The sequence below is a fragment of the Dermacentor albipictus genome, chromosome 6 (assembly GCF_038994185.2).
Source record: "Dermacentor albipictus isolate Rhodes 1998 colony chromosome 6, USDA_Dalb.pri_finalv2, whole genome shotgun sequence".
NCBI classification, from domain to species: Eukaryota; Metazoa; Arthropoda; class Arachnida; order Ixodida; family Ixodidae; genus Dermacentor; species Dermacentor albipictus.
The window spans coordinates 139,943,388-139,962,380 of record NC_091826.1 but is presented as its reverse complement, the minus strand read 5'-3'; the positions used below and the strand labels follow the sequence as shown (position 1 = coordinate 139,962,380).

General features: G+C 47.5%; 2 protein-coding genes across 5 annotated transcripts in view; one reads left to right on the top strand and one right to left on the bottom strand.

The window, feature by feature from the left end:
• LOC135896097 (26S proteasome non-ATPase regulatory subunit 13-like) overlaps positions 1-6,817 on the bottom strand; it is a 313,623-nt gene extending 306,806 nt beyond the window's left edge. The window contains exon 1 of one of the 3 annotated variants that reach the window (XM_065424436.2): positions 6,516-6,817. In XM_065424436.2, the coding sequence (XP_065280508.1) occupies positions 6,516-6,616 (101 nt within the window). In that variant the 5' untranslated portion in view covers positions 6,617-6,817. The remainder of the gene's footprint in view (positions 1-6,515) is intronic. The other 2 variants (XM_065424435.2, XM_065424434.2) reach the window with 2 other exon arrangements.
• Positions 6,818-11,599: 4,782 nt separating this feature from the next.
• The window catches only part of LOC135896096 (ferredoxin-fold anticodon-binding domain-containing protein 1 homolog), a 151,254-nt gene continuing 143,860 nt past the window's right edge, over positions 11,600-18,993 (top strand). The window contains exon 1 of one of the 2 annotated variants that reach the window (XM_065424433.2): positions 11,600-11,902. In XM_065424433.2, coding sequence (XP_065280505.1) covers positions 11,752-11,902 — 151 coding nt within the window. In that variant the 5' untranslated portion in view covers positions 11,600-11,751. The other variant, XM_070541364.1, reaches the window with a different exon arrangement.

The window sequence follows — 18,993 nt, the reverse complement described above, 5'->3', positions numbered from 1 at the left end:
GACGAAAGACAGGAGACGACTGCAGCCTATGACTGCAGTCCAAAACGCCAGCAAGGGGAAAGAGCCCCGTCTTTATTTTCACAGCCGTTTAAGTAGAACCAGCGTGACGTCCGTGACACGTGGTTCCATACATGCGTCAGGCGCAATGACTCGGCGCGCCCTGCGGGAGCGTGCTTTCAGCCGCATAGAAATACATTCCAGCACAACTTAAACATTATGGGGCAATTGAAAAAAAAAAAACAGCTCAAGGGAACCTGGTTCATATCGAACGATGATGTGAGTCAGTTACAGACTTTTTGGAGCAGCACCTCAAGGAGTTTTATGAGAAGCGAAACAAGCAACTCGTCAGTGGGACGAATGTCTAAATACTCATAGAGACTACCTTTAAATAATGTACCCGGTTTGTCATACATTCGCATTGTCTCACTTTCATTTGTCTCACCCTTGTATATTTTGCAGAACTGCTGCTTTTTATATATGCTCTCTGTTCCGACAATAATTTTGGTGCAATTGCTCACAATACACGACCAATGACACCTGCTCCTGCGCAATACATAGGAACAAAGAACAGCGTCATTGAGATTATTTCCTGGCCATTGCATTTGTACAAAAATGTACAAAAATGATTCTTGGATGACAAAGTTTCATTAAAATATCTGTCCTCAACTTGTTCATTTCATGGCCTTTACATTTTTCATATCAGCACCATGAACTGCTTTGCTGATTTCGAGTTGATACAGTTCTAACGTTCGTGTGATAGTTTCTCTACATATGAAACAGACAAAAAACATGGAAGCATTAATATCAGTTATTTCTGGTACAATTTTTGGGATATTCTTTCATGAAAGAATACATATTTTACTTGTCTTCACAATGCGTAGCATTCAAATTCGTTTGCAGCATATTTGGCAATGGCAATTCAGCTATTATTCATGTATTTGATCCCTTGACAAATTCCCTAAGAGGGAGGCCGAGCAGCAACGTGAGCCCCCCCACTCCCTGGCTCACGTCTGGCTATGCCACTGGTTCGTGGGGGATGTAAGGATCTTCTTCATATGAAGACAAAAACTGGCTCTCATTACAGACATGTGTACCCCAGTATCAACTAAAGCTCTGACAGGGACACAGTCAACGTGGCCTTCAAGAATGTTTTGGTAAGGGCAGCTGAGGATTTTGGGTCAAAGTCGACAGTGCAGCTTCACCTCCAGAAGCAGCACATCCTAGTTTTCCAATGAAAAGTGACACCTAAAGGACGACAATGAAGAACGGTGGCAAGCCAGTGAATGAGATGGGAGGCAATGTGGCAGAGGCAACTTCGCATAGCAGGTACTCCTCGGGGACATTGGGTAGAGGATTTCGCGTGGGGCGGATAGCGGCTTGCAGTATGGAAGGGACTCAAAACAAGTGGGAAATGGCCTATGGAACCAAGAGGGCCAATGGCTGTGGCTATAGAGAGCAATGTGTCCAGCTTGACTGCAGTGGAAACAGATAGGCTTATCATTGGCTGTTCTCCATTCCGACAGGTTTCTGTAATGATGAAGGGCATGCGGTCCACGATGAGGCCTGTCCGCAGAGACAAGGGCGGCATCAGGAGTGTTCATGGCGGAGACAGTAGAGGTGTCGAGGTGTCGGATACTGTTGGTTTATAGAAAGCCAGAATAGTGGCCTCAAGTTTTCGATGAACGATGTGCGTCCCGTCAGATGTGGATGGTGGACAAGGAGCCGCCTCACAGGACAACGTTGCAGCAGTTTTCGGCAGATGCTTGAACTGAGACGAGGTGTGCCGGCATTTCGCTTGCTCTAGACGATGGCACCCTTTGATCACACTGTCAACGGTAATCACGTTGGTGAAGACAAGCAGACTGAACGCGTCATCCGCAATACCCTTCAAAATGTGGGCAATCTTGCCAGCTGGACATCATCTGGTCAGCTTGTAGACACAAGGTGAGTACATCCTGTATGTACAGGTAAGGCTCAGTTGATGTCTGGGTACGTACCCCCAGTTTTTCTTGGCGGCAAGCTGTCGACCAAATCGATTTCCGAAAAGGTTGCCGAGCTGCTGCTTGAATGCGGGCCAGCTGGTGAGATCATCCTTATGGGTCCGAAATAAGACACGAGGGGTGGCGCTGAGGTAAAATATGACATTTGCCAGCATTATAGTTGGATCCCAGCCACTATTTGCTCAATTGCTCGTACTCATCCACATCAATACTGTTCGCCCCAGAAAAGGTCCCGGGATCGCAGGGCTGTGCAAGGGCGATAAAGTGGGTAGTAGTAGTCGGAACTGTAGCTGGTGGCAATGTGTGATCACCTGGAGGCATGGCAGTAAATTCGAGGTGGCGTCCACTGCAAAGCTCATCAGAAGTACTCCACATCTCCACCAAATAAATGTTACATGAAAGCACAGTAGGGAGACTATTTATAGGGTGTATTTACAAGGGTAGCAAGCATTGGCCAACATGAAAGCCAGCCACCATCAAGCAAGGTACATCGTCGTCATCAGATCGACAGTGGCCACTTATAACTGAAATAACAAAATTATCTACTAATAACGTACCTGACTACAATAACTAAGCAAATATAATGAGCTTGCTAACTAATAAACTAATAGCTAGCACACTGAACTACCTACCCAAATATAACTGACTTATCCAACTAGCCAGACAACATGCAAAAATAGACAGCCAAACAAAACAGGTTGTGCAAGGAAGGCTACTATATGAGGGAGGGGGGCGACATCAATCAAAATGATGCCATGTATAATTTACACACAAACACATACACATTAAATTATTTTGCCAAAAGCTCCCATTGCAAGTTCACTCTACAAACATGCTGAAATAAATATGGAACAGGCGCCTTTCCTCGTGAAAGATTGGCATGATCGTGCAGCCCGTCCATCTGGTGCGGCAGAATGTTCACATGCGCCTGCGCCTCTGATGCCACCTTCTGTCCCCATATGAATTGATCGATTATCATGTATGGAGTTTTAGGACCCAAGGGCCAGATGTGGCCAAAGAGTGCCATGCATGTGGTGATCGGTTTCCAATAAATTGCTTGTGAAATGGATATATATACTTGGTATGGTGGATGTAGCATGGCTGTAAATAGGCCTAAAATCTGTCGCTGTAAAGATCATAAAATATATAAGTACTAAAACAATGACAGTGACCACAGATGCAAACTATGGCGATAAATGTTTTGTTATGCAGGGTTGATGTAATAAATCCAGTAGGTGAACACAGCACTACTGCCTCATCAGGGCCCTTGAATGCAAGGGCCTGGAGACACGTGCTGTACTAGGTGTACCTAATGTAGAAGCAGCCTCTCATTAGAGGCTGTCCAATGCAACTTTTGGCCTGATAATTTGCAATGTAAGAATGTCATTGCAAAAATTTTAAACAGATTTGGTGTAAAATATTGGGCTTGTGCCAGGAAACTGTGCTGGGTGTAGTGCGATATGTTGCCGATATGCTAAAGAAAAGCGTTTCTTCCTCTTGATTTCTGCTTCCCCACACTTCACAAGGGCGTGGAGAACAGTCAGCCTTTCGCCACATCTGCCACATGTAGGAGGTTCATCGCCACTCAACAAGAAGTTGTGTGTAAACTATGTGTGACCTATTCTGAGTCGGCAAAACAGCACATCAGTTTGTCGTGATTTTATTATTAATAAGAGACTGCTGTGGCTTAATTAGATGAAGTTTATTTGAGGTTTGGGCATCCCACAAGCATTGCCAATAAACTTTTTATTTTTATTTTTTTTCGAAGGAAAGGTTCAAATCTATGGCAGAAACAGCGATAGAAGAGTTGAAATGTTTTGTTGTTGTGGATGTGGCTATTTCGTCAGCGAGCATATTACCTTCATTGCCTTTGTGCCAAGGCACCCAGCATATTATGACAAGTTCATTAGATGCATAAATAGTGCACAGGAGTGCATAAAGGACAATAACTACACGATCTTTATGCTAATCTAGCAACGTAAAGCCTTGGCAGCACTTAAAGGGTCTTTAAATATAATTGCTTTTCTAGTTTTAATTGTTTGGCGTGTTTTGCAGCTGACAATAGTGCATAGGCTTCAGTCGTAAATACACTTTTTTGAATGTGCAAAATGCCGCATTTCAAGAATGACGGGCCAACTGCTGCAGTCCACTAGTGTGTTGTATCAATTTTTCAGCAGCGTCAATGATAAAACCTATTAAATAAGCTACATCGTTGTCGATATCAACCGCATCAATGTGTCTAAATGTGCGAGCTCTCAAAACAGCTCCCATTTGGCTGTGCCAACCTTCCATCAGGGAAAATGTGAAAAGCACACACCTTGTTTTCTTAAACTATAAATTACTGGGGAGTGATCCCTTCCGCAGGAAGGTGTGGCATGAGTGTACTTAGTGCTATATTCAAATCTATGGATGAGTATGTTTTGTGTGTCATGTTATAGTTTGTTGGCTCTTTCTTATTAAGCAAACACAGACAAGAAAGTTTTCAAATAAGCATCCTCTTGCATCACAGCAAGAACCTCCCCACAGTGTGCATTGACATCGCCAAAAACAATATACGGTTCATGAAGTCATCAACGAAGGTTTCAAAATCAGCTTTACAAGGATGATAACTTGGAGAAATGTACATAGAGCTGATCATAATGAGTTTATCGAAGAACACCGCCCTTGCAGCAACTGCTTCAAGGGTTGCTCAGAGTTATAACTGCTGACAAGTAACATCCTCATCAACTATTATAGCCACACCACCCGACGAGGCGGAAGCATCATTGCGGTCTTTGCGAAAAATGACATGTTGCCTTAGAAAGTTTTTGTTTATTTATTTGAGATGCATCTCCTGGACATAGAGCATCCTCGGACTCTATTTACAGAGGAGCTTTTTAATGTCATCAAGGTTATGGAGACGTCCTGGTTACGCCCACTGCAGGGCAAAGGCTTCTCCCATACTTCTCCAACTACCCCAGTCATGTACTAATTGTGGCAATGTTGTCCCTGCGAACTTCTTAATCTCATCCGCCCACCTAACCGCCCTGCAACGCTTCCCTTCCCTTGGAATCCAGTCCGTAACCCTTAATGACCATCGGTTATCTTCCCTCCTCATTACATGTCCTGCCCATGCCCATTTCTTTTTCTTGATTTCAACTAAGATGTCATTAACTCACATTTGTTCCCTCACCCAATTTGCTCTGTTTTTATCCCTTAACGTGACACCTATCATTCTTCTTTCCATAGCTCGTTGCGTCGTCCTCAATTTAAGTAGAACCCTTTTCTTAAGCCTCCAGGTTTCTGCCCCGTACGTGAATACTGGCAAGACACAGCTATTATACATTTTTCTATTGAAGGATAAAGGCAATCTGCTGTTCATGATCTGAGAATGCCTGCCAAACGCACTCCAGCCCATTCTTATTCTTCTGATTATTTCAGTCTCATGATCCGGATCCACGGTCACTACCTGCCCTAAGTAGATGTATTCCCTTACCACTTCCGGTGCCTTGCTACCTATCGTAAACTGCTGTTCTCTTCCGAGACTGCTAAACATTGCTTTAGTTTTCTGCAGATTAATTTTTAAACCCACCCTTCTGCTTTGCCTCTCCAGGTCAGTGAGCATGCATTGCAATCGGTCCCCTGAGTTACTAAGCAAGGCAATATCATCAACAAATCGCAAGTTACTAAGGTATTCTCCATTAACTCTTATCCCCAATTCTTCCCAATACATGTCTCTGAATACCTCCTGTAAACACACTGTGAATAGCATTGGAGAGATCGTATCACCCTGCCTGACGCCTTTCTTTAGTGCGATTTTGCTGCTTTCTTTATGGAGGACTATGGTGGCTGTGGAGACGCTAAAGATATCTTTCACTATTTTTTCAAACGGCTCGTCTACACCCTGATTCCGTAATGCCTCCATGACTGCTGAGGTTTCGACTAAAGCAAACGCTTTCTCGTAATCAACGAAAGCTATATATAAGGGTTGGTTACATTCCGCTCACTTCTCTATCACATGATTGATAGTGTGAATATGGTCTATTGTTGAGTAGCCTTTACGGCAGGATTCCATAAAGGCTATACAACAATAGACCAGTACCCCGGCCTTTCGGAAGAGAAAAAGATGCATGCTGTCAAAAGAAGTTTGTAGAACCCCAATATAGCCAATGAAAGCTCAGAGTTTGGCGTCGCACAACGCTTAGTAATGAATATCGGCTGATTTCCCGCAGTAATAATTGACGAATGACGATGAACATATCAAAGAATACTAATTCCTACGCAATTTGCGATCAATGCGTTCGATTTTCACGTGTCCAGTGGGTACGAGGACACACTTGTAAACAAAAGGCAATCAAGAGCTTGTAACGCTTTTTTAAATGTCATGTTCAAGCACATTGCATAAGCTCGTCTGCCCAACGTGCTCGTATGGAGACTGGAACTGCGGGCGTATCAGAATACGAGAACACCCTGCACGACGGAGGAGCGCGATCGGCGCTGGGATTTTGTCGAACTGCGCTCAAAGCCGGCACGTACCGCTTGTTGTACAACTCCTCGAACTCGGCCCACTGCTGCGACAGCTCGGGCGGGCTCTGCTCCTGCTGCTTCTTCAGGTAGGCACCCACGTCTTTGGCCATGACGGCGATGAACACACTTGCCAACGCACGCGTTCTGACCAAACACGGCAGCCTACAGCAGAGCGTTTTGCTTTTGCCAGTCACGCACACCTACGCAAACCTACGCAGAGAAGGGAAAGTGTACCTTCCACAGTGAGTGCAACGGAAATAAGCGCCTCTAGGAAACTCTATGCCTCTAGGGCGCCGCCCTGTTGCTACTGGTCAATGTGGCCAGCGCAATTACTATTGAAAGAGCTGAAAACAAGTACAGGTCACCTAATGCTTTGTCATCTAAAAACGCATACCTGATGGCTTTATGAAGGTGGTACGTTATATTAAATTTACAGAAAGCGATCGCTAAGTCCATGACTTATGTAAATCACGATGTACGCATTCATGCAATAAAGGATGACACGAATTTCGGTTTCGAATCTGTTTTTTGGTTGCATAGTAGTTTCGTACAGTTTAGGTTTGACATGCGATCGCGCGTCGACATCGGACGCTATGACACACTCGTTCGTGCCTTATGTGCCACTGAAGCCCCGAAGTGCTCTGGCATATACCTTCACATGTAAGTAAACGAATGTATCTCCTTGTTGAGAGTGTCACGCGAGTAGGCAGCTCTTGTGGTGCATCACAATCGTTTGAGAAGCGTCACATTAGTGCATTTTAACGCGATAGCGTTTAGGAGCTCGTGTCGCAGAAAAGCCGGTGTCGTCAACATCGGGTGTCGGCGTCTGCGGCGTTGACCGTGAGCGATAAATCACGGCAGGCACTCCATAAATAAAAAACAACTTCCAAGATTGGCTGGGTGGGAATCGAACCAGGGTCTCCGGAGTGTGAGACGGAGACGCTACCACTCAGCCACGATTTCGATGCTTCCAAAAGGTACAAACGCGCCTCTAATGAATGCGGTGTTGCCTTCGAAACGAGCCGTGGAAAGTTATACTGTGGTGTATATCGGTAATTATGAACATGTAACTTACAGAAGTCGCAATTACACGAATAGCGAAGTGCGTTTCGCTGCATTTCTTCTGCGCTTTCCGCACACGGAGAGCCATCTTGCGGCAAACACAGAAGACCCCCTCCTCTCCATGTACGGCGCTGCCCCGACAGATGGCGCGCCACGCGCGCATTGGAGCTGTCGCGGCTCGGACTCTCTCCCCTGACAACGCTTCGCCTTGCTCCCTCTGTAGAATCAAGCGTCCTTCCTTTCTTTAGATCACTATCTCTCTGCCCGTGCCGATCACGGCGTTTGGCTGGCGTGCATCATTTCCCCCTCCGGGATACCGAGTTCTTTGGTTCGCTCCGCTTGCTCAGGCGCACGTTTCGTTGCTGCGCCGAACGCCGCGTTGCTCGACCATATGGTTTGACGCTCACCGCGTCTAATGCGAGGCGCCTCGTAAGTGATGGCTGCCCTGTAGCCCATTGTCTTACACCCATTGGCGGGTCGACGGGAACGCTATCGCGTTCCACTCTTGAAGGCGGAGCGGTGTTTTTATTTGCAGGTTTCCCTTCAGTAGGAAATTGCTGGACAGGCAGACCAGCGCACCGGAATTGTACTGGCGAAGCCACAAGCAACTCAAAGAATCTGTTTAATTGTTGCACTTTGAACAATCATGCTTCTACAAAGGCCACAGCAGAAAAACAGCCTGATGCCGAATATTTCTGTGCCACGAAGTAATCAAGAGGCGAGTGCCTATAATGCGGACGAAATCGAGTGCATCGAGACTTAGAACGACAGAAAGCTGAGCTAGTTGGTAAGGATTCATTATGCAAAACAGAGGTGAGGCGTGCAGACAGGACACAAGAGTAGAGAAGTGGGCGGCGCTTGTGTTGTTTGCTTGTAAATACTCTACTCTCGTGTCCTGTCTGCACGCCTCACCTCCGTTTTGCATAACGAGTGCATCAACCCACATATTGATAGCGTAGGCGTTTTATTAACTGTGTAATGTTTCCAACACTTCCTTGCATGCCATTTCATGTGGAATATATTTTCTGGTCACAAATGTGTGCAGCGAATCTATTTGCATGATCGACTCCGCGCCTGTGGGACCGTTCACTTGCACTTGATGCTGAGTCTTTTACATGTATCCATAAACTGCAGATATGCACATCAGGCCCCTGCGAGCATTTTCAAAATTCAATTATTTTAGACAACAGGCACATATGCAATACTGACATAATCCCGAATACCACATGTTTCCCTTTTATGCAGATATGCAATGGCAAGCCCTTCCATGTGTTCCAAAAGTAAAATTTAAGCTCTAAATTAAAGAAGATATTTCTAGTCAGAAACAAGCAAAAATGGTGACTGCAGAGTATCAGAAGCCCAAGGTACAGAAATTGTGAGAAGTGTCGAATGATTTTCAGGAAAGAGTCGTATTTGAAAATGCAAGACTCTTTAGTGGAGGTCAAGCAAGTCAATATAGGTAGAATACTCTGCAAAATTATGCGAGTGAGGGGAAGCCAAACAATGGGTCAGGAAATGCATTGTTTTTCTGCAAAACAAAAGCTGATTGCCATTACATACCTAAGTCACTTTAGCATCATGATAAATTCAGAAATAAACCAAAAAACAAGACACGCAAAATAAAAAAAAAACATTTAATGATGCTCTCTCCACACTGGGATAAATAAAAACAAACACATCACATCTAATGTGGACATATCAGATGCCTTGTGAAACACTAAAGGAACAATTCAGTTTCGAGCTATGGCACTTGCCGCATAGATGTGGGGGGGCCTTGCACCAATAGTGATAGTTACCACTGCATTTAGAAATTGAAAGCATTCGTGCAGACAAGGATGATTCTTTCTATTCTTGGCTACCACTTCAAATGCCTCCACCAAGTGTTACAATGCTGCACGCAGCCATACTAAGGATCTCGCAGCAACACCTGCAGGTAAAAAGCAGAAGCAGTCAAAGTGCTGGTGTGTTCTGGACACTATGTTTGAAAACATTTAGGCAAGAAGAGTGCAAGAAGCAGACATAACAACTGCATTTATTTCCATAATTCCCCATTTAAATGGCCTTTTCGTTTTGCTTATACAATGCCTTCGCCTAGCCACAGCAGCTCCCTCATACAGACTCCGCAAGCCAAGAGGCCGTGGAGCCAAATGCAGGTAAGAGGCAATAAGCAATAGCACTGGTATCGACATTCATCTAATTTCTTTTTATTTCGTTTATGCAGCCAGCACACCTCGAACAGCCACCTTGACTGCGGGTGTGTCACCCTAGTCGCCAAGGAAACATTTGAGGGAAAGTGACAGGCAATGTGAACAGCCACTTCTCCATGTAAACAATACTCTTTCTCTCGGATGACTCCTACGCCTCGCCACGCCAGCACACTTGTGCACAAAGATGCCGCAGAGGCACGTGCAGGTCAGAGGCAAGAAGCAGTGGCACTGGTGTCGACTTTTACCCAATTTCTTTTTCTTACACTGAGGCAGCCAGCACACCTCGAACAGCCACCTTTACTGCGGGTGTGTCAGTAGATTCCTGTTGTACATATGCTCATAATAAACTTCAGTAAACTTGAACTTCATAATAAACTTGAAGGCAAATGGGACATTGATGCATTGTATTTTTTAACATTTATTGTACACATACAATATATGTTATACTTTGCAGTGCTACAGAGCGTATTTTGAAGCTTCCCCCTATATTTTGCTCCTTTAATTACGTATGTGTTGTGTGGCCCTCAATGCAGTTCACGTTGTAGCAGCTGCTTTGTCTGTATCGCACATTGGCTTAAGCTCGTGATATCCACATACTTCTCTCACATATACAAAATAAAGTTCTATTTAGTCCTCAAGTGTTACAACAAAATATGAAAGTAAACAATCTGATCGTGGAATTGTGTTTATTACAGTGATTCCTATGACAGTTCCAGACAAGTTGACAACTTGAACTGGTCAATCGGTCCATAGCCTCCTCTATTTTTCAAAAATAAAGGAGGCTATGATCCGTCATGGCAAGGAATTGCATGTATACATAAAAAAGGGGGTATGTGTGTGTGTTTGTAGTGGGGGTATAGGATTAGGGCGGTACGAAAAAATGTACCAACACCGTCCTCTAGACCCATTCCGTTAAGGTACCGTAACAAAGCGTATTATGCATAAAGTTCATACAATGAACTCTGGTATTACTACACACGCCAGGCGACGCGAGCTACATTTGTCATGAGGCATTCGCCCTCCATATTATTTTGGTTAATCTTGCTCACTGCACCGAGGCAAAAGAAAGATCATGGGCGCGGGTGCCTTTAAAGTATCTCGACCTTGCGAGGCACTGCTGCGCGTGCCAGAGGAGCTGTCCGTGCGAACACTCCCTGGCACACACCTGCCTCGGCGGCACCAACCTATGTAACGTTCTGCTTCGAGCTTTGATCCCCCCACTGTCCCTTGGTTGCCCTGCAGTTCCTGCACCGCCTGCTTTATTATAATCTCAGGCGCTCTCCTGAGACTTCCGTTTGTCGGTTACATGTGCCCTACAGCTGTGTCAGTACTTATAATGAAAAAACCCGATCTATCGTCGCGACGATAGATCGCGAAAGCGGCTTTTGCAACATACCGCGCACGTGCGAAGAGAATTACGGAACACCAACGAGGAATCTGACCACAGCTTCGAGCTCGTAACCTCGTCGAGTGACACTCCTGCAACAGGCGTGACCGCTGAAAACCGCATAGCGCCGGAAACTTCAACAGGATCATCCCTCGGTTGCATAACTGCCACCTGTACGGCCAACATGGACCACACCCACACTGTCCCGCAACATAGAATAAAGAACCAACTTATAAAGCCCAAACACACGGCTGCACGCACACATCACGACTGTACATGTACGAGCGAGACGCCATGCTGCTACACTGCTACTGTTGCCGGATTAAAACTGACTACTGTCACCAAGTCTAGCAAGCGTCTCAGGAGCTGGCAACCTCGGCGCGTAGCAACATGGCGGCGCTCTTGCGGTTCCCGATTTCAATGCATGGGGCCTAGGGGCCTATGGGTAGCTTGTCCTCTAGAGTCAGTATAGTAACTCTATGCCTAGAGGTTCCCACTTTTCCGGCCCAGCTTTTCCTCTAGAGTTGTTCTACTAACTCTATGAACTCAACCACCTATCAACATTACGGCTCACTGGGTGCTGCCCAACATGGTGTGCCTGCTTGTTGGCGAAGGCGACTTTTCATTCGCGTTGGCATTGGCGGCTCAACGGGGCGCTGCTAACTTGGTGGCCAGCTGTTTGCTCCATGGCTCCTTGGACGTCGGCGCTCGGGCCAATGTGGACAGGCTGTGTGCTATGGGTGAGCGTCCTGTCTGCTGCTATGAATCCTGGCTATCTGAGACGGAGCAGGCCTGCAAAAGCGTCTCGCAGGCACTCGAAGTACTGTTGTGAACAACTCAATGAATGCGGGGGAACGTGTCGTCTGTTCCAAGGCAAGCCAGCGGTTTGCAGGAAGCTGTAGATTTGAAGTGTTGTAGCCTGCGTGTGCTTCATTGCTTGTTTGGTTGCGTGGCAGTCAAACGCGCAATCAAGCTCACTCAAACTACAACACTTGTAGCGGGAAATCGAACGCGAGATTGTGCAGTTATAATGATAAACGAAGCAGCATGGATAAACTTCTTGCAAACAAAATAACAGAAAATAAATACGTTGAAGATAAAGCGCGAAATCTGTCATTTTCAAAGTACTTTTATAAAGGCAGTTGTGCAGCAATAAGAGCACTGTTATGAAGGCTTGCTCACATCATTAGTTGTTACACATCGTTAGTTCTGTTACAAAGGACTGCCCATTCCTCTGTATTTCTTCTTAAAACACGCCTTTCTTTACGCATGGGTCTTGCAGTAGATTTGGAAGTAAATGCTCACTACTACAGGTACTGGCAGTGCACAGCAAACCTCTTCATATATAGCTTCATGAATTACAAAGAGGCATTTGATTCAGTACAGATACCAGCAATCATGAAGGCATTGCATAGGCTAGGAGTATGGAAAGCATACATGAATATCGTAGCATATTATATGTGTAAAGACTCCAAAGCTACCCTAATTCTCCCCAAGAAAAACAAATATACCTGTAAGAAAGGGGTCAGGCAAGGAGACACAATCTCTTCAGTGCTTTCCACTGCACGCTTAGAAGTATTCAATCCATTAGACTGCAAACGATTAAGGATGAAGATCAGCAAAATTCTCGGCAACCTACAGCCTGCAGTGGCACTGTCCTGTTCAGTAACATTAATGGTGACTTGCAACAAACAATTAATGACCTTAGCAGACAAAGTGTACCCCTGCCACACGGGCACAGAAAATGACATTAACGGGCTAATGCCTTAAACTTTAATGTCATTCGCGGGGTGCCACACGGACGTGCTTAATGGCATTAACGCTTAATGCCATTCACGACGTAGTGCGTTCACGTTACTCACTACGCCGTCGAATGCATACTCTTGTTCCCAATGTCTCCATATTCTGACGTGACTCAACAAATTATTAGTGAAGAACATTTAATATATTCCTCACTCTCCTTATAAAGTTGCTCTTTCTCGCGGCGTAGTGCGTTCTTACAATTTACAACTCACTTGGCCATTGAATGCATGCTATAGTTTACAATGTCCCCGCTGTGGCTGTAGTGACCATATTCTCACGATATTAAGCAAACTTGTAGATAAAAACAACTGATATATGCACTTTCTTAAATGGAGCTCTTTATATCAGTAGGCAATCTTGCCGCTACTCACGGCTAAGACACTAATCGTAAGCGTGTTAGCCAGGAGAAGCTGTTCGATTGCACGGCGGCGGCTCCTTGCCTTGTTAGCCTCATACTGAAGCATTCAAATTTCTCGCCGATGCAAACTGGAGCACTCGGTCAAATTCTTCAGGATCACTGGTGGAGAGCTTTGAAGCTGTGAGCGCTATTTTTCCCAATTTCAATGCTTTAGCTACGCTATGAATTGGCCTTCGAGCTGGCTTTGGCTTCCAACAGTTTATGGCTGGTTGCAACAATGAAATTCCTGAAGTAAACTACATACAATACGCCGGTTAATGTTTCTCATGCCATTTCTTAAACATCTGCTTCCGAGGTAACTGTTTTTTATTGTATTACGATTGGCAAGCAAACTTAACCGTTTCACTGCAGCTATTGCCATTGCAACAATTAATCTCATTAAGTATGCTCGTGTAGCAGCGATATAAATATAATGGCATTAAGAAACTTAAGGTCTTAAACTTTTAATGGCATTAACCTTGCCCATGTGGCACAGGTATAAGAGTATACGGTGGAAGATTAACCCGTTAAAGCCAAACAAAATGTACCAGGTACATTTTGTTGGCTTTAGTACCAGATGATCTTTTCACACTGTAAATGCATTGTCAGTTTCAGAAGCTGTGCTATATTTTCTGAAATGCTATGCTGGCCCTTTATGGGTGAAAAACATGTTGCAGGTTATCTAATATGCATGCTATATTTTGAAGCTTCCGAAAACCGAAAGGCTTGCAGCGAAGAGTGATGTTTAGGATGAAGGTGGGCGTTCGAGATTAAAACATTCAGCATTTGTTTCACTAGTAGTTCAAACATTCAACAGAATGGTGGCATTTCCTCCAAGGAGAGTCGGTTCTTCCTTTACAATCCTGTTGTATGACTTGCTGGGTGACATTTTCGTTTCAATTTTCTGACCTTTCAAGAGATGGGGAAGTGCTATAACGTAAAGCTATTTCAAACTTTTCTATTTCAATTCTGCAATCAGCCCTTCACAATTGGTCAGAAAATTTTCAGGCTACCTCCGCTTTACCTATATGTCCTGCGACGTCACGAAAACTGCAAGAATGCCCCATCTGATATGATATATGCGCACTGATGCATGTTTACGCTGAACAAAAGAAAAATGATTCTTTCTGATTCAATGCTTATTTGCCAATAGCCATCTGCTTTTGGTGAAAAGTTTGGGGGCTGCACCCACTTTGCCTGTCACGCGACGTCACAAAACCGCGAAAACTCACCACGTCAAACTGACGTGCATGCCTTAAAAAATTCATTATTATGCCGAACAAAAGTGATTTTTTTTTCTGAATAGCTGGAGACTGCCTCGTTCCGAAAGAAAAACAAGATGGCTGCTGATTGCTCAGGCACTGGCTACTCACACCTGCCAGAGAGCATGGATTTATTTGTGTATAATAAAACTTCTTGTGTGGTAGTATAATGTTATCGAGCCCTTTCAGCATGTATACGACACCGCTCTACCAACTCTTTGCCAAGTTCCGGTGCATGCTCTCGTGATTTTCGACCAGCCACTGAGAGCAAAGTAAAGGGAAGCGGACTAATGGCAGATGCCGGCACCACCCTCCTCATCCACTTGTATATTTTCACGGCGCTGGCTAAGCCCCATCGAAACTCTCTCCACTTGAGCGTGCTTGTCGCCTCTTGTCAGCCAATTAGATAAGAACAACCACTCAATGTAGGCAATGTTATTTGTTTATAAGGCAAACAAAAGTGGCCTCCTACAAATGAGGAGAGCATTTTATTAGGCTATTAAGACAACGCTGTAAGCCACTGCCCGGTGCTTGCGTGGGCAGCTGCGTAAATGTGACATTAGGAGACTGCAATAAACGCAGATTTGTCACGATCCACCCCGGGTCGTGAACAAGGGAGGTCTTGTGGCACCCTCCGATAGACGGACGCTCCGCAGCGTGGTGGTGCTGAACGATAACTGACTGGCGAGCAGCCGTGTTCGTCTATGTTTATTGTGGTGCGGTGACCAATGTTGCTTGCCGAGCTTTAGCAGGCCACCGAGCTTGGCGGGCGAACCAAGATTATGTCAGAGGGGGCGTCACATACTTGCTACACCCCCTTACCCCCAATTTGTTTGTTAAATGAAAAACAAACGTCCATGTTCACACTATGAGGCTCTGCCTCCACCCTAGCTGGGTCGACGGTGCCTGCTACCCAGGTGAGTAACGGTCCAGTGGCCTCCGCCTGGGCACCGGTGTTGACGGGTCGGGTGTGGCAACACCGGGCGCTGCCTGGGCCAGCCTCGCTCCATCCGGAGGGTCCGTAGTGGTCGGCCTCGTGAGTGGTGCTGAGCTCGACACCGGTCCAACGGGTGCCGCACCACTGGCTATGGTTGCCGCCTCCAAGGTGGGTGGTACTCCACTGGAAGCGACTGGTGCTGCTCTGCTAGTCCTCCTGCGGGCTGGAACTCAGTGGCAGTCGAGGGTGCTGGCCAGGTCCCGAGGCAAGGCCTGACATGGTCGGCGTGTCTGTGCCACATGGCCCCATCTGGCATGCGGACGAGCAGCGATGACGCGCTGGCAGGAGACACCACCTGTCCCGCAGACCAGGGTGGGCCAGGACGGAAGTTCCTGGTGAAAACTGGAGCTCCCGACTCTGGCAAAGGCCCGGGACGGCACCCTTGGTCAGCAGCCAGCTTCTGCGTCTCTGACTGGGCCTCGAGCAGCTTGCGCTTGCTGCGGGAGACCTCGCTCTTGAGCTGCCTGTTGCGGCTCTGCAGGCTCGTTAATATGTGCCGCATCTCCCGGTTGATTGGCTGAGCCTGCTCGCTGGACACTGACGACGCCTCAAACTCAATGCGTAAATTCTCGTACTCTCGACGAATCTGCGCGATGTTGTCCTCGAGGCGGATGACCTCCGAGCGAAGCTTCTTCTGGACAACCAGCTCCTTGCTTTCCATCTGCTCAATGTGGCGAAGGTGTGAGTTTTTGGCTGTCAACAGCAAGGAGCGACACTCGTCCAGCTGTGTCTTGAGTTGCATGCTCTCATTGTACAGCACAGAGAACTGGCTCTGCAGGCACTTGTACTCGGCCGTGTTCACCACCAGGCTCTCAGGCAGCGACCGCAGCTCTAGCCGCAGCCGCTCCACAGTCTTCATGGCCTCCTTGTGGTCATGTTGAAGCTGCACCAGCTCCAGCAGCCGTGCCGATGCCAGCTCCCACTGTTCCTCGAGCTGGCTCTGCAGGTCCTCCAAGCGCAGGGAGGCTGCTCCGCCACCACCGCCAGAGCCCCCAAAATCCACATGTAGGCAGGACCAGGGTCTCTGTGGGAACGGCCAGGGGTTGCTTTCCACATTATGCGAGGCTTGCTGATGCTCCTGGCAGATTTGGCAGCGCTGCACCACATGCAGGCTGGCTTCCGGGTACTCTGGCAGATGAATGCCCAGTACATGAACCCAGTTTCGGCCCAGCAGCGTCGGCGACGACCCCTTTGTTAAGTAAAGGAGAAGGGTTGCCTCCCTGTCGCCAAAGCGAATGCTGACCTGTGCCTGACCCTGGACCTGGCAGAGTTGCCCGGAGGAGCTGCGCAGCATCACGCCCGAAGCCTCGACGGACACGCCGGGGAAAGTATGCTTGAAAAGCTTCCTGGCCATTACAGAGACGCTGGCCCCTGTGTCCAGATCCATGGGAATGGGGTGCCCGCAGATTTCGACGGTCAGCATGTATGGCGGCACAGACGACGGTACGAAGCCTGTGTGCCACATGTCGAAAATCGGCGGGTCCTCGGCCACGATGTGGAGCCTGGCCGCGGAGAAACTTGAGCTTGCTGCCACACACCTCCGCTGCATACGCTTGCGACGGCTACCCTGGCCGTGGGCTTGTCTGGTACCTGGGTTTGAATCAGGCTGCTGCTGCTGTTTGCTGTTCGTCCTCCCCCTTCGGCATACACGTGCCAGGTGCCCAGTTTTCCCGCACATAAAGCATTGTGCTTGAGAGAACTGGCACTGTGAAGGGGAGTGGGCACCACCACAGCAACCACAGGTACTGCCCTTTGTCGCGAACTTGTTGACCGCAGCTTCCGCCGACAGTGAGCCAGTCGCATGGGAAATCTCGCCGGCGTCCTTGGCGGCAGCTTCCATTGCCAGCGCTGCGTTCACGGCGTCGTCCAGCGACGGGTCGGGAAGCTCCAGGAGTCGCGTCTGCATGGCGGGGTTGTTGATTCCGCAGGCGAAACAGTCCCGGAGCAGCGAGTCCAGTTGGTCCTCGAAGGCGCAGGCACTCGCTAACCCTCGTAGCGCAGCAACGAATTGTCCGAGGGTCTCTCCTTCCCAGCGGCTCTGGTTGTTGAAGCGGAAACGCTCCATTAGTGTGGACGGTGCTGGATTAAAATGCGAGCGCAGTATGGCAAGCAGCTCACCCAGCGTCTTAACGTGCGGCGTGGCTGGCTTGAAAAGGTCGAGCAGGAGGCTGAAGACGCGGGTCCCCCAACTGGCCAAGAAAATGTCCCGCTGTTTGGCCTCGGGTGTGTCGTTTGCCCGGAAAGACACGTGGACTTGCTCCTTGTAAATTTGCCAGGCGGACCCATCTCCCTCGAACAGCTCGAGCCTTCCGTGCAGCGGCATGGCGACAGCAACGGGGGCGGTGTTTCGCCGCTTGCGGCGGCGTGGGCCGCTCTGTAGGTACTCATCGCCATCCTCGTCGTTAGTGTCACGATCCACCCCGGGTCGTGAACAAGGGAGGTCTTGTGGCACCCTCCGATAGACGGACGCTCCGCAGCGTGGTGGTGCTGAACGATGACTCATAGAATAAGGAACCAACTTAGAGAAGGGAAACTGTACCTTTTGCAGTAGTTCGAAAATAAGCAGCGGCAGCGCATGGAACTTACTTAGGTGGACGCCAGATGACATTGCTCAATCCGGAAGCGGAAATACACTTTTTTATTTAAAACAAAATTCAATATGGCCGCTTTTCGCCGGTCGCGTACGCTGGTACGCGCCGTGCTTGTCCTGCCGGCTATGCGGCATGCCTCAATGCCTTCACTGCTGCGTAGCTGGTGCGTTCTAATTGCCAAGAACCTCTACTGATGCCCATACAAACAAGCCACAAGTGAGTGAACAGAACATGTGACTTTATTGGCAGAAGACAAGCAGTGTACATTCTTGTGCAATTGCAGAAATAAAATTTGCATGTCGAGATACGCTGGAATCATTGATGCAAGCTCGTAAACGGCTCACCATTGTCGTCGCACGTGGTGGTCAGGTTAACGAGCGACAACCAGCAGCGGAAACAGATTGGACAGTGTGCCACCTGTTAGCAGCGACAGTCGCCGTTAAAAATGCCCAAATTGCATTGCGAAGCAATCAGGTGACGCAGGCATCTGCTGCCCCACCCAATTTCATGCACGTTCGACCATATAAGCACGTATTCTGGTCTCCGTTCATGCTTAATCGCAGCGAGAAAGGCCAGAGGCACTATTTGCCCATGGCTGCAGCAGGAAAGGGTGAACGGGGAGCACAAATCACGATGTGTGTAAGTTGGGAGTCTATGTCGCTGTGCAGACTGCAGGAACAAATGCTTACTTTGAGAGACTGCTTCCCAGTGCAACCGTCCAGGCTGCAATATTCGAAAAAGGTAACACTGCAACCGTTACCAAGTGACATAACAGCAAAAT